Source organism: Stegodyphus dumicola, chromosome 3 (assembly GCF_044657685.1).
Source record: "Stegodyphus dumicola isolate Sdum_Otavi_A_Nest chromosome 3, ASM4465768v1".
NCBI classification, from domain to species: domain Eukaryota; kingdom Metazoa; phylum Arthropoda; class Arachnida; order Araneae; family Eresidae; genus Stegodyphus; species Stegodyphus dumicola.
The window spans coordinates 54,723,541-54,745,598 of record NC_140770.1 but is presented as its reverse complement, the minus strand read 5'-3'; the positions used below and the strand labels follow the sequence as shown (position 1 = coordinate 54,745,598).

Sequence of the window (22,058 nt, the reverse complement as noted above, 5' to 3'; positions counted from 1 at the left end):
TAAAATTAAAAATTTTATTTTAGACTTTTAAACTCTTGTTTGTAAAAGGTGGCTTATGTTATAGGTTTAGAATTTAAAATCGTAGCAAGGTAGATAAAAGCCAATATTGTGATTACTTTAATTCTGGTGTGGAAAATTGCAAGGTTATTATTCGTCACATGCGACAAGAAGAACAGCAACTGGGAATTACATTAACAAATTTAAATACATATGAGCATCCCATTGATACTAAGTCATAAAAATATTAATACTTCCAGTTATTTATGCAAGTTCCTTTATTTGTTGCTTACATTACAAATTGACTTCATGTATGTACAATACATATGACTTCATATACTGTTATATTTGACACATGAAAGTCCATAATTATTATTTACCCAAGCTACTTTTATTTTCAAACTTCACACAACTTCTCTAGCTTCATATATATAAGCTTCTTTCACACCTACAAACATAGACAAAATAAGTTAACGAAAATGACGATGCTTCGAAAGTTAAATTCACATATCAAAGTTCATTGCATTCGATTTAAGTTTAGGTTTAGCATCCTTGCTTCCCTCGCTCAACATTTTACATCCGCAGGCAAAATCGTAAACGTAAAGGATTAGTCCATCTCAACGTCACCTTCATGTAAACTTTCATTTCATCTCTGGGATCTAAAGAGGTAACCTTGAAATTTCGCAGAATATGACTCAGCATTATCTTCGTTTCAATCATTCCATACCTTTGACCTGAAAAATCATTGAAATTGCTTAGAGGAAAACAATGTAAATAAAAAAATGAATTTAAAATTACGCAACCTTTCTTGGTATTTAACTATTATGTACTTTGTCACAAAACAATACATGCACCCAAAAGAAATCGAGCCACAGTCACGGAACTCGGCAGGAATGTAGTCAGCTAAGACGTTTGCAAATGATTTAAGTTTCAAAGTCCATGATAAAAGTTTAAGCGCGCTATGCGCATATGAAATGCACAGCTAGGAGTGTTTGAGAGCATGATTGCCCGTGCGGTAGGGCTATTTCAATTTTACCTCTTATGGGGAATTCTCATCTACGGACTTCATCATGTGTCAGACCCAATCGGGATTCTCTTAGAATACTGGCAAGGGCAGAAACGAATTATCCTGCTGAATGCTAGGGAAAACACCAAAGTATCAACGTAGGGCTATTCAAACGAATCTGTCAACTTGGATGGTCGGTATTGGACTGCGGATGTGGATGGTTGATATGCGGTTGAAGCGATATGGCACTTGCTCGGTGTTGGTGAAAGTGGATCACGAAACTTGTAGTCTAGCGTCGCGAAGTATCAGGACGTCCTAGGAACTCAAAATCAGCGCGAGGATAGATATTAAGAGCGACCAATTTCGTACCAAAAATTTCGCTATCATCTATTCAACGCCATTTCCCACCTTCCAGGCATCCGGTGGTATCAAGAAGAGCCATTCGGAGACGACCTTTCTTTCTTTCCACTGACAGCGAGGCAGCCGATCCACTGGGGCAATTAGCATATCGGCCAGATAGCCCCGCTGACGGAATTAATTAGGTCCACATAACACACTTTGGTACATATTGTGGTATATCGATAACGTAATTATAATCGGACTTAAAACTGGCAGCATGCCAAGCATCGCAAGCGGCGAAGTAAATTGTAAACCAGAACTAAAACCCGGGAATGCCGTAGTTGTAGATATACGTGTGGCGTGCGAGTAATGATGTTCTTTGTATATAATAAAGTAGCATGTAGTTTAATACAGTGTCTTGTGAAATAATTACCTACTAAAGGGTATGCAACACATATGGTGTGCTCAAGACGAGTGCTGGGGGCGGTGCAACAAATTCTGGGCTAGTCAAAGGTGCAGTGATGGAAGAAGGGTGCATTGCGGGTGAGGAACACAATTTCAGTTTCACATTTGCAGATTTATAGATAGATGGTTGCACTGTGTGCCGACCACTGAGGAAATATTTTCATGCTTTAGCGGGGCAAAGCATATTTCAAAAATTGATTTTAAACATGATTATTTACAAATGAAATTACACCCTGAGAGTGAAAAATTGCGAGCAATAAACACACAGAAAGGATTATATAAGTATAAAAGATTAATGTTCGGGCTAAATGCAGCACCGGCAATCTTGCAACGTTACGTAGACGGACTATTCCAAGGAATGGAAGGGTGTAAAGTCTTCATGGACGATGCGGGGATAACAGGGTCTGATGATGAGGCACATTTAAATACTTTAGAAAATTCTCCGAGAAGTGTAAAACTCATAGACTAAAATTAAATTTAGAGAAAAGTAAATTTTTTCAGAATGAAATACAATTTTTAGATTTTAAAATTGATGCTAATGGTTTACATAAAACTGATGATAAAATATCAGCGATTGCAAAGTCCCCAAGACCCAGAAATGTCCAGGAAATTCAAAGTTTTTTGGGATTGGTTAATTTTTATGGTAAATTTTTCTCTAACTTAGCGACAATCGTAAATTCCTTATACCATGTAAATAAGAAAAACTCAAAATGGTTTTGGACGAAGGATTGTCAGGAGGCTTTTCTAAACATTAAAAAAGAATTGTGTTCACAAAACGTTTTGATGCATTATGATCCAAAATTGCCCTTAGTATTGACAATTGATGCATCACCAGTGGGTTAGGTGCGGTACTTTCTCACAAACTTCTTGATGAAACAGAAAGGCCAATTGCATATGCTTCTAGATCACAGGCTGAAACGGAGAAAAATATTCTCAAATTTGTCAATCATTTAGGGAACTAATTTTTTTTCTGTACTTAAAAGGCAGGAAATTTACGTTAATTACAGATCATAAGCCTCCTGTTGCAATTTTCGTCTCAAAGAAATGCATGCCAGTTTTGGCAGCAATAAAACTCCTGCATTCCGCTTTGGCTTTACAGTCATTTCTGTTCGAAATTATTTACCGTAAAACAAACGAGCATGGTAATGCTGACTTTCTATCACGATTGCCGACGAACTCAGAGCAACTGTCTATTCAGGATGATATAACTATTTTTCAATTACGACAGATTGAAACTCTTCCAATCACTGCCAGAGATTTGGCAAAAAAAACTGAGATTGATGCAGAACTCAATCCTCTTCTACGAATACTTCAAAGCTGTGGTGAATTGAAAAGAAAGGAGATTGACTATAGTCTCCAAGATGGCTGTATAATGTATGGTCAACGCGTTTGTATTCCACAACGATACCGTGAGAATGTTTTGAAAGAATTGCATCACGGACACATAGGGACTGTAAAGATGAAAGCAATTGCGAGATCTTACGTATTTTGGAATGATGTAGATAAAGATATCGAAAATACTTCCAAAAACTGTTTTGAGTATGCAAAACATAAAATAGATCCTCCTAAGGTAAAAGTTCATCATTGGGAGTACCCGAGCGCTCCAATGGAACGTATTCACAAAGATTATGCAGGACCTATTTTTGAACATATGTTTTTGATAATCGTCCATGCTCATTCAAAATAGCTAGAAGATTACCGAATAAAATCAATCTCGATTTTCAAAACAATAAAATGTTTATGGGAATTTTTTGCACGATTTGGATTACCAATATTCTTAGTGAGTGATATCGGCCACAATTCACTTCACGTGGGTTTAAGATACTTCTACAAATTAACAGCATCAAACACAAACCTACAGCACCTTTTAAACCATCTGGTAATGGTCAGGCTGAACGGTATGCGTTTACAGTAAAACAATATTTAAGAACAATGCAAAATGCAAAATTATCGGGGAACTTTAAGACAAAAACTCAGTACGTGTTTCATGCAATATAGGAAAGCTCGGAATTTAACTACTCTACAGAGCCATGCAATGCTAATGCTGAAGAGGGATATTCGAACAATAATATATTTATTGAGACCAGATCTCAAAAGGAGGGTGGATGACAGAGTTCGAAAAGGAACCTACGAGTTTGCAGACCGAGGATTTAGAGTTGGCGATAAAGTGGCAGTAAGAAATTATCGCCAAGGTGACAAACGATGGAGATTTGGAACCGTTTAATCCAAGGATGGACAGCTTCATTACACTATAAATGTAGATGGTCATCTATGGCGACGACATGTCGATTAGATGCGTGATGAAGGAACCATAATTGATGATGACTCCATACGACTAACTCCAGCTCTCGTGATTTCCACAGACCTGATAATAGTGGAGTTCTAGAACCATCCAAAGATAATAGCCACCAGGCAGATGAATCTGTGTCGTCTTCGAAACCAGCAGCAGGTCCGGGGGATGGAACCAGATGTTCCATTCCCCTGACCTGCTGCTGGTACAACCAGGTTACCAAAGAAACCAGCAATGCCAGAACCTTTGCGTCGGTCCAGTAGAATTCGACGTTCCCCAGATAAGCGATAAGCGATAAGCAACGGAGGACGTGGGCACTGTCCCTTTACCAAAAGGTTAATCGGTATAGCACCACGTCCACCTATATCTAGAGCCTAAAGAGGAATCACAAGACGCCACGCGCCGGGCGCCCAAACCCAGAGCCAAATTCAACCCGGGGGCAGTCCAACAGACCAAATGCCCACGAAAGACAGTCCCAACAACCGCCCAGGCCCCACATTTATTGAATAAAATAACAAAAGCATGCAGGGCCAAAAAGGGCGAGTTTGGACAATAAGCAAAAATTTTACAAAGGTGTAATACACACAAATATAGAATATACGTAAGCTAAAGTACAGTCTGATGTTGGGCAGCCCAATAATATACAATGAATAAAATATAGACAGTAGAATTAGACTTAATGACAATATAACATAAAAATAGAGAACGTAGTGAAATAATGAATGTAAATGATTACAGCAACACACAGAGGATATACCAAAAGAAATAAAAATAAAAGAATACAATGTAACAGAATGCAATAGCGGTACAATACACTTGATCACGTGGTATTGTGGGAAAAACATGCAATAAGGCTAATTATACGATTATGAGGAATAAAAATAACATATTTAGCCTGCATAAAAGTTAACGAATATAAGATACTATACAATACTATACAATATTACAATACAATACAATACAAAAAAAAATTAACATATTTAACCTGTACTAAAAGCCAACTGATATAAGATACTATACAATACTATACAATACCACAATACAATACGATACAGTAGATACAATACCACAATATAATACGATACAGTAGATGCTATACAATACTATACAATGAAAATACAAAATACATTCAGTGTTGGTGACACAAAAATACATTTAAAATTGTCATGACACTAGTGATGAAAATACAAAATACATTCAGTGTTGGTGACACAAAAATACATTTAAAATTGTCATGATACCAGTGATCCTAATGCAGCAAATAAATTGATGCAGTTACCTGCATAAAAGATAACTTATATAAGATACCATACAATACTATACAATACTACAATACAATACAATACAAAAGTTAATTAAACGATTATAATGAATAAAAATTAACATATTTAACCTGTATAAAGCCAACTGATATAAGATACTATACAATACAAAACAATACCATAATACGATACGATACAGTAGATACTATACAATACTATACAATAGAAATATAAAATACATTCAGTGTTGGTAACACAAATATACATTTAAAATTATCATGACACTTGTGATCCTTATGCAGCAAATAAATTGATGCAGACAGTTAAATGTGTTACTATACATTTGCAAAGGATGAAATATAGACTTAAGTATGCCACAAATTATGAACATATATTATACCGTGAAAAACACAAAATACATTCAATGTTGGTATAAATACAATGGATATATTTAAAACAATGGATAATGGTTGGATATATTATACAATGAAAATCTCTAGCGACCCCAATACATTTAGTGTTATTATTACACAGAGAATTAAATGTATGATATTACATGGGCAATTGATGAAAAGAAGACAGTAACAGTATAATGTATAGCCAAATATGCAAGTATATGGTATACCGATGTTTAACAGCAACTGGCAAACAATGTACCATTAATACGCCCAACTAGATATGCCAAGATATTATATACTATTATACAGTGAAAAACGCAAAATACGTTCAATGTAGATATTATCATAGTGCATTATGAGGGAATACAGACAGTTATATGTTTGATAATACATGGGCAAAAGATAAAAATAAAGACAATAACATTATTATTCATAGGTAAATATGCAGATTTAATATATTCAGATATTTAACAGCACCTGGTAAAAAATGTACCATAAGTACATTGATAGCTGCTATGGACAACAAAGAGACTATTAGGACAATACATATGCAACAGATAAATATGCAAATTCAATATATACAGATATTTAACAGCACTTGATAATAAATGTGCATATGCAAAAGATAACATTATTATTCATCGGTAAATAGGCAAATGCAAGATATACAAATACTAAACAGCACCTGGTATTAAATGTACCATAGGTACAAGGACAGCTGTTATAGACAATATTACCTGGTTGCACTTAGAAAAAGATGCTGAGAGAGAATATACAAATATTTGACTGCTGCTATACACAGCGACTTATAACAGATGGATTACAATAGATTACAATGGTTACAAACACTTCAGAGCATAAAAGTAGATGGGTTATAATATATACAAGCAGTTGAAGAAGTTGAATCATATGTCGATATTATAAGGCACAAAGATCAAGTCCCAGATTCATCAGTTTGTCAATTAAACGGACTATCTTTTTGACTTGATGCCGTTGCTTAATCAAAAAACGACTAAAGGCAGTCCTATCCGTTGGTGGAAAAGGAATATGGAATTCAGTAGTAAGTGGACAATCGATTAGATAGTGTTCTGGATTGCCCAGTTGTCCACAACTACAGAGTGCTGAGGAAGAGAGTCCATGTCTCTCGAAATATAAGGGAAAAGGCCCGTGGCCCGTAATGTAGAAGATCAGCTGTGATGGCATGATTAATCGATCTAAATCTACTTTAGGGACATGGGCAAATGCTCGGCGACCAGTTTCCTCCGAACTCCATGCATTTTGCCACAAGGAGATGGCTGTGAGAAGTAAGTGACGCTTTAGATTAGATACTGGGCGTGAAACCGTCAAGGTCTGTGTTATCTCGTGATTCTGTGCTGCTTCTTTAGCAAGCCTATCGACAGTTTCATTACCGTAGTTCCCCACATGAGCTTTTGTCCATTCTAAACAAATGTGTAGATTTTTATGTCGAGACAAGCTAGTTTGAATGTCCACAATAATGGGGGATGAATGCAGAGGATTTAAAATGGCATACAATGTGGAGAGACTATCGGTAAGAACATAGGAATGTGAATATCGATGATTAATGATTGTTTGTATTGCTTGTCGAATAGCAATAGCCTCACTCTGGAAGACGCTGTTAAAAGAAGACAGATGGCATTTCCACTGGTGAAGAGTTGTCTGATCTTGCAGTATGGCTATATATGCACAGCCAACCTGATCTTCCAATTTAGAGCCATCAGTATAAAAGACCAGATCAGCATGAGAAACTTGATGACTCGGTTTGAGATTAACTTTAACTCCCGTACCATAGAGGGAGGGGTGTTGATCTTCTCTGTTTATTGCTGCTTCATAATCATGGGAGGAGAAAGAGTGATCTCCAAACTGAACTGAACAGCCAAGTTGTCTAATCAACTGATAAGCTGCGTCCTTTTCAACCGCAATAGGTAAAGGCAAGACTCCAGCTGCAACTGCGAGGGCGTTAGTTGGTGATGTGCGGAAGGCACGAGTGATATTTAAGAGAAATGGTCTCTGTATACTATTTAAATGTCGGACTTTGCGTCCTTGCATTGGTGCTGCCCAAATTGCAGCACCATATGAAACAATCTTTTCAGTTACTGCTGCATATAAAACTTTAAGAAGATGTGGATTTAAGCCCCAGTGGATTCCCTTCATAAGTTTAAGGCGTTGAGCAATCACAGCAGTACGCTTCTTGAGATCTAACACATGGGGAATCCAATTGAGTTTGTCGTTGAAAATAATTCCAAGGTATTTAAGTTCACGTTTAATACAAAGACGCTTGCCATTTATGGTTATTCTCGGCTGACGAGTCATAGAACCACCCTTCTTAGGAATGATCAGAATTTGCGATTTCTCTTCAGAGATTTGCAATTTAAAATCTTCACATCTAGTCTGAAACAAAGAACAGGTCTCCTGTGAGTTTGCTTGAAGTTCATCACGAGTCCTACCTCGCACTATGAATGCGGTATCATCGGCATAAGTAACCACAGTTGTATGTTCAGGCCATGGCTGCTTAAGGATAAGATTGTATGTCACATTCCAGAGAAAGGGGCTCGCACATGAACCCTGCGGGCACCCTCGAGTCTGACATCTATGTACCAGGCCTCCATTATAGGAAATGATCAAATGTCGATCGGACAGATAATGTGCAAGAGTATTATATAAATTGCGGGGGCAATTGGCATCTCTTAATGCATATAGAACTGCCGGCCACCACAACGTATCGAAGGCGCTCTTTAAATCCACTGAGATAAACGCTGTGTGGTGGCCGGAGAACTTATTGCGCAGGATGGTATCTTGAACTTCCTTTAAAGCGTGCAGTGTTGATCTTTTGGTGCGAAAACCGTATTGAAAAGGACACAGATAATTTGTTGAGTGCAAATGAAATCTCAATCGTCCCATAAGAAGTTTTTCAAAAGTTTTGCCAAAAGCTGACAACAAACAAATAGGGCGATAAGAATCGGCACGGGCTGGATCACGGTGTTTCTTTAAAAATAAGATCACCTGGCCAATTTTAAAACATTGAGGAAAAGTTCCACTATTGATTAGCTTATTAAACAGGCTTTGGAAGAGACTGAGATTGGTGCTAATAATCAATTTGACAATACGATAGTCAACACCATCTGGACCCGGTGCGCGCTTATTAGGGAGTTGGCGTAAGACTTGCCGAATTTCTTGAGTAGTAAAAATAACATCGTCTGGTGTTTGAAGACTAGAAGTTTGATTTCGAATAGTCTGATGAAAGGAGAAATCAGTTGAATTATCATCTGTAGAAAAAAACCGTATCAAGGACTTCTGATAGAGTTGATTCAGTCAGGTGACTATTAGGACTAACTGTAGGTAAAAGATGGAAAGTTGCTGGCTTAAACAGCTTGTCGGTCGCAATCTTATGATGAATACCATAAACAGATGTTGTCTCAGAACAAAATTTGCGCCAGCTAGTTAATTTGGCACGTATAATCATTTGTTTGTAACATGCTCTTTCCTGTCGGTAAAGAAGCAGAGTATTGGAGCTGATATTATTTCGACGCTCTTGCTTTAGCCGACGTCGAAGAGCTCTACATTTTTGTTGTTGAGTACGAAGCTGAGCATTCCACCAATTTAATGTACATAACTTCTTAGTGGTACGAATAGGCAAAACACTATCACATACTATTCGAATGGTAGCCATAAGATCACTAGTAAAATTTTGTAGATCTTCACGAGAATGCAGAGATTGAAGACGAGAATGATAAGAGGCCAAATTGGCTTGAATGGTTGCAGTAAACTGTCTGACCTTTCGGCCAGGTAAATTATAACGCCGTATGATTGAGGTGGCTGTAGTTCCCGCGATTGAAAAACGTATATAGTTATGGTCTGATAGACTTAGACCCTCAATTACTCGCCAATCTTGAAGAAGAGAGGCCATAGGCAAAATAGACAAAGTCAAATCTGGCCAACCATGTGAATGTTGACGATCAAAAGTCGGAGGAGCATCATGTGAATTATGTTTCACGAGATTAAAACTGGATATAAAATCTTCCAGAAGTCTACCCTTTACGTCCGTAGTAGCATATCCCCACGAAACATTATGAGCATTAAAATCACCAGAAAAGAGCAAATTTGGAATTTGAATTGAGGTCAGTAAATCTTGCATCGCAGAGAGCACAGGTTCGATTTCTGAGGACGGTGAGGAATGCGAGTAATGATGTGGTCTGTATGTAATAAAGTAGCATGTAGTTTAATACAGTGTCTTGTGAAATAATTACCCACTAAAGGATATACAACACATATGGTGCTCAAGACGAGGCGGTGCAAACGAATTCTGGGCTAGTCAAAAGTGCAGTGATGGAAAAAGGGTGCATTGTGGATGAGGAGAACAATTTCAGTTTCACATTTACAGAGTTATAGATAGATGGTTGCAATAGGCATCCTCAATGTGAACACTAAATGAGTACTGTGGATTGTCAAATAGAGGTATAACTGAGTTATAATCAGCTGAATAGTGCATTAATTACGAATATGAGCAATTAATAGAGTGACTGATAAAATAGTAAAAATAATACATAAAATAAGGCAAAATACTAAGTAGCAATACTAAAGAGCAAAATAATACAGAAGTAAAATTAGACAAAACATTTAAAATAGTACATAAAATAAGGTAAAATACATAATTCAAGGCTCACAATTCAAGTAAAAAAATATAAATAGAAAAGAACAGAAAAAGCTAACTTAAAATAAAATAAATTAACTGCAAGTACAGAACATATGGGGGCAGTGCTAGTGACGAGGATGGCAGCTGAGAATTACCCCAGTCTGTCTGAGATATTAACGCAATCTCATATACGTTTCAATGGAAAGAAATTTTTCAAAGTAGCTTCGGCCTATGCATAATGGATCTTCATGATGACACTCAAGAAGTGAATTTGGAGGATAATTTAATTTTTTTAACATTGACGATTATTGTTCATATCTTTGTGCTGCCTGACTGATGAATAATCACGGCCTATTCATATTTATTCCGAGATATATATAGCTTTTGCCTCTCCTTAATATCGGACGAAACATGGAGAAACACATTATTATTTTCTTGCAGAATACCCCTCATTCTTATGCTGACAACTAGAGCAGCAGCATATGCAAAAGCCAAATGGAAAGGAATATGAATACATTGAAGACTAGGTACCAGTGGCCTCCGATGTTGATCTTATTGTTAGACTGCGAAGTTGAAATAATGTTACAGTAAGCTTTACTTTCTCACTTTCATATGAACGTTTCTATGTTATAAAGAACTGTTTTAGTGGGTTTTTCTTTCAGAAAATAAATTATAAGAACTATTTCTTTAATCTAGTAAGCTGTTCTATGAAATAAAATTTGAAATATTACAGGTAATTTCAAAATTTTTAATCTGTTGGAAATATATATTCTAGATAATATAATATCTAGATTTTTTTAACAATGTGCGACTATCATCTCTGAAATTTAATTATGCACTTCACAATGAGTAGTTTCCCTATAAAGTCATCCAAAGAAAATCTGCATTTGATTTAAAATGTTTATTTTAAAAATTTTGTCGTGACTAAAATCATTTATACTGTTACCTGTGGGAAAATGCTGTAAAATGTACTTTACAAATTAAAATTTTTATTTTGAAAACACTTATATGTTTGCTTTTAAACGGGATTAGGAGCTTGAAGTTTGATTCGTAACAGATCTATCTCTCCTTTAGGCGTGAAGTTAATACCAGCACAGAAGAGTGAAAAAAACCTTTTATTATTTCAAACTATGAGAAAGCCACGTACTTCGTGCTTTACCCCAATAACACCGGCAGCTTGCGGTAGAACTTAAACGTTACTACACAAATCAATTCAAGTCTAAATAGAATAATGCTGGATTAGCACATTAAGTTACGGCTAGCTTATGCTGACTCAACAAACCTAACAGGCGTGATAATCATTCAAAATGTCCAAGGGGCGTGTTAGCGTAACAGCAAGATCAGAAACGAAACGTGCGCTGGCTATTGAAAACACGCTGTGAATAAACTCCAAGATTCACCTGTTTAAATACTCACTTCACTTAACTTTAAATTTACATCCTAGAGAGGAAATGCCAGAGGAAGTTGAGGAGTTCAGTAAAGATTTAATAATAGGTTTAATAACTAAGTTAAACCGTTCATTGTATTTTTTTTTGTAATATTTTCTTCAATTTATTTGTTTTTCAATTTTAAATTGTTTTCCCTTTTCTGGCTAACCTATTTTTATTGCCCTTATGCTTTAGGTTCCAGAAAATGAAATGAATTGTTTAATTCTAATAAAAGGAAAGGAAAGAAAGAAAGAAAAGAGAAAACAGTTTGTTTGTAATATAATAATTTTGTATGGAAAGTTAAATTTTCAGTTTGCAAAATGCATATGGAAATTTAGATTTTGAAAACAAAAATTTTATAGATTTATATAGTAAATCTTAAAATCACATCTTATTTTATCTAGCAATTTATTGCTTTTCTATTTTTGTTGCAAAGCCAGATGTTTTTAACTGTGACAGTAGTAAAATTCCAATTTATGATTTCGGCCGAAATAGCATTATGCAATGTTTTATTTCATATTGTTATATTTTATTTCGACACTTTGTATTCGGTTAACAGAAAAGTCTAGAGCTTGAAAACCTTCAGATCTCCTATAATATTTTTAAAAAAGAAAAGATCAGCATGTTTTTCGGTAATCTTAGGAATTATTGGAATCCATACTTATTCCAGACCAGTTTTTGAATTTCCTAATTTTTGAATCTCAGTATCTTGAAAGTTTCATTTCATTTCTGTTTCAGAAGATCGTACATGATAGCAGCAACCAAGAAGACAGATGAGTTGCCTTAATTTGATTCTGGGTGATGTTTCTGACCTTAAGCATAATTTTTAGATAACTAAAAAAATCGATTTTCACTGTCAGAGTAGCAAGTGAAGCAGTTTTATCGGGTGAACAACTGAGGAGAGGGACGCTAATTTAGCTAGATATTTATTTTTAAAATGCTTTTTAAACTTGAAACATATCAATAGTCATAGTCAACAGCATTTTATTTAAAATTGTAATATCTTGTTAGCGCTATTTATTATAATTTGAAAGCATTTCTATTTGGTACTGATTACATTTTCTATGGTATACGACCGACTATCTGATAAAGGTTAATCAACCTTCACAGCCACCTTCTCGGTTTGCGTTCGACACAGTATAATATTATCAAAATACACAGCAATATTATTTAAATATGAATTAAATGATTTGCTTTTTACCTTTCTGCAATCAAGTTTTATACTGTATGCATTTTTATTCTACAGTTCCCATTATTTTCGAAAAAGAGGTGAGGATACCCTTCCTATAAACAATTCAGTTGAATTAAAAAAAAATATTGATGGCATTTCTCGAAAGTAAAAATGGCTTCTTAATACTGAAAACACTTTTTACTAACATTTTCTGACTGAACTAAAATATTGAGATTCATTTACGTTAGTGCTAATAAACTGCATAGCGTGACCTCATCCAGAAAACGCAATTCGCCCACAATTAATGATTTTGTTTTCTCTCCCGCTAAGCTGAGGTGCAACACTTGTTACCGGCTGATACCGGCTGGCTCAGCTAAAGCTCAGGCTAGCTCAACTTTACAATATCAAGTATTTCATTATTCACGAACTGAATTTGGAAGTCACGGTGGCTCCCCGGTTTGTTTCAGCGTGCGCAAAAGTGCATTGTAATAACCTGGAGATACTAAACAATGATATATGAAAGTGAATCGGACTGTATTTTAAATTTCTTGCTCAATTCTTTGTAAGGTGTGTCCCGCTCTGTTTTTTTCTTTATGAAGTTTGCCGAGATATATAGTTCGAACTTTTGCCCTGTTGTATCCATATTAATATCTGTCTTCCTCTAAACCGTACACTTAGATTCTTTCACTGTTATTTGTGGAATAGCTACAGTTTTTACTAGCTGGATTATGGGAATCAAACTCAATAAGTTTTAAAGTCTTTCACTATTATAACTTGCCACCAATCTTTTGCTAGACCTTGAACGACTTTAAGTTAAATCGGCAGTAAGAAGAACAGAAGCTTGAGAAGGGTGTAAATGTCCTATTATTTAAACTATCGGGAGTGCAAATAAGTCTCCCTCCGGCGTTTTTTAGCAAGCGTTGGGTATTTATTGTGAAAGAATGGTAGCCTATGTGTTGTCCATCGTTAGCCACTACGTTTACTCAGCTTTCTGGCAGCATACGGATACCAAATTGCAAGAACGCTTCATCTTTCGAGGCTATCCACAGATCAACCCAATTTTTGGCATCTTCAACTGATGTGCAGTGTTGCTGACACAGGATCATCAATCGAAACAAGTAGTAATAAGAAGCAGAAATGTCTGGTGAATATAGCGGGAGGGAATAAATTTATCAGCTGAGTGTTTCCGAGTAGGTTTTGATCGGCACCGCCACTTGTGCATAAGCATTATCCTGCAGGAGAATATTTTTGTCGTGTTCGGAGTAGTATTGGGCGCATTTTCTTTGAGTGCCCGGCTGAGTCTCATCGGTTGTATTCGATAAGAACCCCAGTAATGGTTTCGTTCTGTTTGAGCACGTCATAATAGATGACACCAAGTTGATCCCACCAAATGCATAGCATATTTTTCGCCATGAATATTCGACTTGGCTGTCGATGTTGAAGCATAGCCCGGTACTCCCCATGATTTCTTCCTCTTTGGGTTAACGTAGTCGGTATATTAGTGATCACCATTGATTATACAATGCAAAACCCCTTTCGTTTTAGCTTGAGAAGCAGTATTTCTCGTGTAAAAAATGACGTTCAAAGTTTCTAGGCTTCCCTTCATATGGAACCTAATTTCCTTGCTTCTGAATCATTCCAAGGATTTTAAATAATGTGAAATTGCTTGTTGAGTCACTTTCAATTTAATTGCACGTTCTACTTACTTTAAGCATGAATCTCGTTCCAGTAATGCTTCCAGTTATGCGTATTCATACACTTTCATCCTTCCGCTCCGTTTTTTGTCTTCGACGCCAAATTCACCGTTCTTAAACTTTTGAAATCACTTAAGATAACCTCACCATATGCTTCTACTAGAACCGATGCGCCTCAGCTGCAGATTTCTTCAAATTAAAGAAGTAAATCAAATGTTCACGCAAATGACGCTCATTCAGCTCAAAACTCGACATTTTCGCAGGGAAAAAAGTATATGATGCTGATACAAAATCGCTAATATTTCAAGGTTATGTTGTTAGTAGTTGTCCCCTAACTTATTGGTAACGCTATTTTTTTGTCAAACGGCGAAGACTCATATGTTTTACCAATCAATAGGCAAAAATAAGGCTATCTCGGTGCATAGAAATTCGCCAGTATTTATGGCGAGAACTCATAATGGAAATTCAAATGTGATGCTAGATTTAAATAACTATTAACCAAAGCCTACACATAAAAATTTAACGCGAAGTTATATCAGAAACTGCACCAACGTGAACTCAGCTGTAGGCAAATATAATGCAAGGCCGAAGAGGAAACTCTTACCTTAGAGTCGCAAATCTAATAACGTGGCCTTCACAAGGCAGAACACGCTCTGACTTAACAAACTAAAAACCTCATAATAAATACAAGCCAGCTCATTTGCGTTCTGGCGGGAAAATGGAAAGAGATGAGTGGCAGTATAAATTACAAACATAAAATAACTGGTTAGTCAAATTAAAGAAATCTCACACGTTTCTTGTCGCTACTAAAACGTGACGAAGTAAGGCAAAACATGACTTCTATTTTTTTAGAGTTTTTCTTCAGTTGCTTAGGATCACAGAAATGAAAAGGAAATTTAATATTTTTATCCTGTTTCTGAAATAATAGTCATAAATTTTCTGCTAAAAACTGTTTCTTTAAAAGATGTTTTAGAATCAATGAATTTGTAGTTTTTCCAAACTGAATCAAAATGATAACTCTTGTGTGATATAGGTATGTGTGGAATGTCTGTGAGTCAAACATCTACATTTGTCATTAAGATAAGAAAGCAGTTCTAAACTCTTTCTGTGAAAATTATCTCACGCATTTGATAAAGAAAGATTTTTTTATTGTTATAGACAAATAACATAATCAAGTATTTGCATTTTCTGTCTTGTTTTGAAGCATAAATTTTGTTATATGATGTAACTTATTTCTCTTTACGCATTCACAAAACTATTCAAAAATTTGCCTTTGAAACAAATTCAATTAGTTTCTTTAGTGAAACTTGAAGTGAAATGAATGCTAACTTACAACTTACCTATACAAGACCTGCATCCAGCAGAAAATGGAATCCACGAAAATGTGTCTCTGTTTGCATAATTTTCTGAAGAAAATCTTTCTGGATCAAATTTTTCTGGATTTGGAAACACATCTGGATCTCTGTGTAGCTTGTAGACGTGAAGAAAAATGTTAGTTCCGGCTGGAATGGTGTATGAACCTGAAATAAATCATTTTTAAACTTCTATTCTCTTTGCATGGAACATCATACAAAAATAATACATATTGCTCTACTTTAATGGAAAAACAGCATATTGTTTACATTGTATCGTAACTTATTATAGCTAAGAAATTGTAAAATTTGGCTTTAACAATAATGCAGAACGAATACCTTGTAACGTGTCACAATTCCAAGACATAAGGCTGAAATTCTGCAAAAATATCTTTGTTTGGTTTTCGAATACAGCACCATCAGTTATTTAATTTTTTCCCCTAAGATTTTACATTGTTTTAGTTGTTCTTGGCTTTCTTCGCATTATTTCCTTTAATTCAGAAACGTAAGTAGTCTGAGCTGCATTTGAGTGTTAACTGCAATATATGCTAAGTATCAACTGCAGTATATGCAGAATTTCCATTATTGTCGAAAACATTCCTCGTTGTTTAGAAATCGCTTTTAACTTTGCGCGTTTAGAGCAAAAGTAATTTGCGTGCTCAAAGTGGTGCTACTAATGACACACTTATTCACCTAGTGCAAAATCTGAATAAATGTCATCTTTCAGATATGCAAACAACATTTCTCTAATTTCGTTTTTTTACCACAAATTCTTCTTGGTGTTTGGAATTTACTTTTCATCAGCGTCAGATAGAAAATGTGTTCTTAAGATGGAATAGTCATATTATCGATTAGAGTAATGGAAAGCTTGATTCAGAAACCGGAACAAAACTCACCAGTTTTTATGCTTTCTTTATTTTTTCTGCCAAAGAGAGGTCCAGGTGGATAAAGTCGCAGAGTTTCCTGAAATTGGGCACATTATTTATAAATTATACCAGAAAGAAAAAGAATAATTCAAAACTTATATCATATCAAACAATAAATAAATTTTATTCTGTGGTTCATTCCTCATATCAAACATTACTCCTGTACAAAAATGTTAGAAATTTGTTTGATGCAAAAAAGGAGCATTTTGCCTTGATTTATTTCAACATATCATCACTTAAATGACGGAAAGTATGAGTTAAAATCTATTAAAACTTTTGAAACGACGTAAACAAGATTTTTTGAAAACCACTTATTAACAAATAGTGTTTCAGCTCTAGTACAAAGTTGTGTTATGCTTTACTTCACATAATTGCAAATCCGCATTTACTCGGTAGATAGCATAACAAATTATATTTTTATTTTAAATCCCCCTGTCAAAGTAAGAAAAGAATAAGAAAATTTTTCAATTATTATTGATGAAACTGTAAGGATTATATTAATTTATTTCACAGTTAAATTTTGAGTTAAACTTCCTTTCCTGTCCTTTCTGAATTTTAACTTACAACTTCCGGCCAGAACGTATTTTTAGAATCACGTCTGAATGCAAATTGAGGAAGAGCGATATTAAACCGCGAAGTTCTATTGTTTTCGTAAGAGAGAACCAGAGTTTCTGGCTAGCACGCGTCCGCCTTTTTATGCTACTCCCTCTTAAGCTATTAATTACGCTCGGCCGTACTTTAGCCCTTGATAGCTTCGCAGTAATTAGCATTAAAGGGCCAACTCTGGTAGAAGATTGATAACTTTGGCTATATCTTTTTAGTTAATATTAGTTAAATTTAGTTCTTATTCTCTTAAGTTCAAGCCGGAATGTCGGCTTATTGTACAACTCCAAGACGGAGTTCTGTTACACCTTATTGGAATAATAAAGGGTTATTTTACCCTTCTTACTTGTTTTCTATCCCAAGAACTCAAGCGATTATTCGCTTACCAGTTCTTAAGATTCTTCACATTCAACAGTAACTTAGAAGTGCACAGTACAGAATCTTACAAAACAATCATTTAATACAACAAATTTTTAATTCATTTTTACTCTCATTAATTGAATAGTAAACTGATTTAATTTAGCGAAGCGTTATCGTTTTAATGTATTCCCTCGTGGATTTATTAGTATATGTTATTTATTTAGTTTAATTTAAGTAGCAAGCAAACTACTATAGTTATGAGAGGCAATCCGCCAATGAGTTCTTCGTCCCTGAAAGCTCGTCTGACTGGAATTTATGTTTTTGGTATAACTTTTGTATTTTGCTCATAGGCATAGCTGAATCTACGTTAGTCGGAACCATGTTTTATCATTTGAAGTATACTTAAATAAATATTTCAAATTCTAATATCCTGCAAACAGCAGTGATTACGTTTAGTTAAATCTTACTTTTACTACAATGCGTAACTTCCATCAAACCATTTAATTAAGTTTATCTTCTTGCCTGTGTATTCGTAGTCATGATTTCTATCACAATGAAGATGAAGATGTACCTAAGGAAGGCTTAAAATAAGTGTAGTTATAACATTTTAGGTAATACTATCAGGACTTGTATTTCTTTTGATCTGTTTTGGAAACATGATGTGTCCTGACTAGACAGGGAGTTTGACTACGAACTATGTCTTAAGGAGTACTGAAGAGATAACAAGATGAGAAGGGTTTAATTACCCTTTATTTTCCACAATAATACAGGCACTCCCACACTTCGGGATACAAAGTCCAACCATTTGTTGTCTGAACGTAAAAATATAAAAACTACTAACTAACTAAAAATAAGAGCTAACTTTGAATTAGTTTACACTAAAATTGGCCTTTTAAATTATTACGTATGTAGTACTGAAATTGCCTAAAATTACAATACGTTTTAAATATCAAGAGGACTAAATATCAAGAGGACTAAACCCCTTATGATCTTCGAATATGTGACTGTTGCAAGAATTGGAATATTTTATTTATTTTAAAAGCAATTACTTCCACATTTTTACAGCTCACTACATAATATAGCTGCTTTAGAAACTAGTAACTAGATAGTTTGTGTTGCCACAAATATTTTTGTAATTTAATCCGCTTTGTGACAAAATATTTCGTCATGTTTCCACCTTGCGCGCATGATATTTTAAAAATGGCTAATGGTACATACTTGAAATTAGATAGAATTCTTTATATGGGCACTATTTTCGAACTGAACCAACAATCTGATGAATATTTTAATATTAAAAACTTTTATGTACGAAAACATTACAGATTTTTTTAATAAAATAAATTTTATAAACTCAACTCAAATTAAAATAAAAATTTAACATGAAATTTTTAGAATTTTAGGTTCACAGTAGTTTTCAAATGTTATAAAAGCTATATATAAACTATGGAATTAAATAATGCAACAGATAATTCTAAACTGTGCGCGCAAGTTGAAAACATGACAAAACTTTTTGTCACAAAGCGGATTAAATTATAAAAATATCTGTGGCAACACAAACTTTCTGATGACTATTTCAGAAAGCAGCTATATTAGGTAGTCAGCTGTAAAAGGTCGGAAGTAATATCTTTTAAAAAAAATAAGTTATCCCGATTCTTGCAACAGTCACATATTCGAAGAACTTATGAATTTTAAGGTGTATGAGTCCCCTGAAAGGCAGACAGCAGCTGATCGGAAACTTGTGCGGAATGCAGCGGCAAACCGTCTCACTTTCCCTCATCTAACTCTGCTCTTGAAAAAAAGCCACAACTTAAATATTTGGGCATTAGCAAGTACAATTTGCATAAACAAGTTAACGCGTTTCAATAAGATCAACGAAAACGTAACTAATGAAATGATCCTATTATATTTTAAAATTATTCTACCTTAATAACGTTTTCTAAATATACCATCCTCTTCATGTCTTCATTAGTAACTTCTGCTGTCTTGTTTTTTCCAAATATAGACCATTGCTCTTCATAAACATTATTTTGGATATCAGGATGAAGGCCAAGAAGATAAAGGACCCAATTTACAACGATAGCTGATGTATCATGTCCCTAATAAAAAGCAAAATACATATATTAGAAAAATCAGCAAAAAAACATTATTTCTCATTTTACATAGTCATTGTTCTAATTGAAGAAGCAAAATACTGTGAGCTTCCCTATGGACATTTATTTCACGCAGGATAAAGTATCGAATATAGAACTGAAGCGATACAACTGGTAATACTCAATGTGTCCATCATCAACGCAATGCGAGTATTAATGCAAGGATCCTTAGATCCGCCGTTACTTTGCATTAAAAAAAACTGAAGAATCAGTAGGTTTATCAAAACAAGAAATATATGCTGTGTCCCCCGCCTGGATTCTAACTTTTAACTAAAAAAAATTAAATAGTGAAATTTAAAAAAAAAGCTTAACTAACCGCAAACATGAAAGTGGTTACTTCATCTTGAATGTCCTCAAGTGTAAAAGTTGGATCTTTAGCGTGTTGTTCCAGCAACACTTCCAAGAATGATTTGCTTGTCCTCTTCGATTGTTGATTGAATTCATTATAATTTAAATCTAGTTTGAGTGATTTTCTCTTATCTTGAATGGCCTGTAATGGAAATTAAATCATTTAAAAATAAATTATGATTTTACATTTTAAGAATTATTCAGAATTTTACAAATAAAACTGCACTGCAATATTTAGTTTAATTTGTAAAAATAAATATAAGTATATTTGTAAAAATCCAAGAGGGGATAATATCTCTGTAAACGTTGGATTTCTCTGCATAATCAATCAAATTATGCTTAACTGTTACGTTCTCCATCACATCTGCAGTACATGCAAGTCTTACAATAAACAAGATCAATGTTAAAATCTACGCTATTGACTGATAAATATTATAATTATTAATACTGTCAAATCAATGCATGTTTGCATTAATTACAATAGATGACCACATGAAATAATTGATACTGAATACTAGAGCAGAAAACTGAAATTATATAAAGAGACAATTTTATGCGCCACAGAGCAAAACATTTTCGTGTAAATATGATTGAAGGATAAATGGTAACCCTCAGAAAATTATTGTTTAAACACTGGACGTAGCCGCGACCAGTGTTTGACAAACAGTGAACAATCTCCTAAAGGCTATGGTAAATGATAATGTTTTCCAGTGACAGACACAATTGAATGATTTTTCTGAGCACTAATCGCAGTGAGCCTCAAGTCGAGCACTAGATGGTTTATACTCCATTGGTCCTCTCTTATAACGAAACATCAATACGAAATACTTTTTTAACACTTTGCAGCACAGTGTGTCCGGTCTGGACATACCTAAAAATTTCCTTCTGTACACACAGAAAAATTGAATGAAAAAGGATTTATAGGTTACTCTGAACCTTTTTTATTTACAGTAGATGGCAGCTCAACACAAACCAGTCCATATATTTTAGGCATGTTTAGTTTTTTAAGACCCTCATTTTTCAAAGAAACCTTCCAGATTTTTTTAGGGTATAAAATGATTTGTTTGAAAAGAAATTTCTATGTCATTTTTCAGGCTGTATGCTAATCTCCTTATTATATTAGTTTTAAATGTGTATCTTGAAATCTTGCCTAAAATCAAACGGCGAACCTTAGGTGTGCCCAGACTGGGCTCACCGATAATCTAGGACCACTAAGATTCTGTATTCTTTGTTTCTCCGCATCTCATCGGTCAGTCCATTGACAACGATGCTCGTTTCAGCACTCTTTTCGAAGCTCTATTCAATGAGTGTGCCACTTTTTGGTCACACCCACAGAATTAAAACGATAAGTGCTATCTTCAGAAAATTTTACTTGTGTACTCCTCTAGGCCTAATTAGACTGCCTACCTTTTTTTTTTTTAATCAAAACTCCGTTTTTAAAAGGTAGCGTACCGGTAAGAGTTAATTAGTCGTCCCCCCCCCACACACACACGCAATGCTGAGTAGTTTTTTGTTCGGTGAAGATCTTTTTTTATTGTAAAGGCACTTGATTGTACAATTTATCAATGGCTCCAGTGCATCAATAATGAAAGTGGTTGGAACATGCAAAAAATATAAAA

At 34.8% G+C, this 22,058-nt stretch overlaps 1 protein-coding gene across 2 annotated transcripts in view; it reads right to left on the bottom strand.

The window, feature by feature from the left end:
- Nucleotides 1-240: 240 nt before the first annotated feature.
- LOC118192751 (cytochrome P450 4C1-like) overlaps nucleotides 241-22,058 on the bottom strand; it is an 87,158-nt gene continuing 65,340 nt past the window's right edge. The window contains exons 7-11 of one of the 2 annotated variants that reach the window (XM_085812897.1): nucleotides 20,408-20,581; nucleotides 19,864-20,037; nucleotides 16,949-17,015; nucleotides 16,041-16,220; nucleotides 241-731 (exon numbers count right to left, since the gene is read on the bottom strand). In XM_085812897.1, the coding sequence (XP_085669023.1) occupies nucleotides 571-731; nucleotides 16,041-16,220; nucleotides 16,949-17,015; nucleotides 19,864-20,037; nucleotides 20,408-20,581 (756 nt within the window). In that variant the 3' untranslated portion in view covers nucleotides 241-570. The remainder of the gene's footprint in view (nucleotides 732-16,040; nucleotides 16,221-16,948; nucleotides 17,016-19,863; nucleotides 20,038-20,407; nucleotides 20,582-22,058) is intronic. The other variant, XM_085812898.1, reaches the window with a different exon arrangement.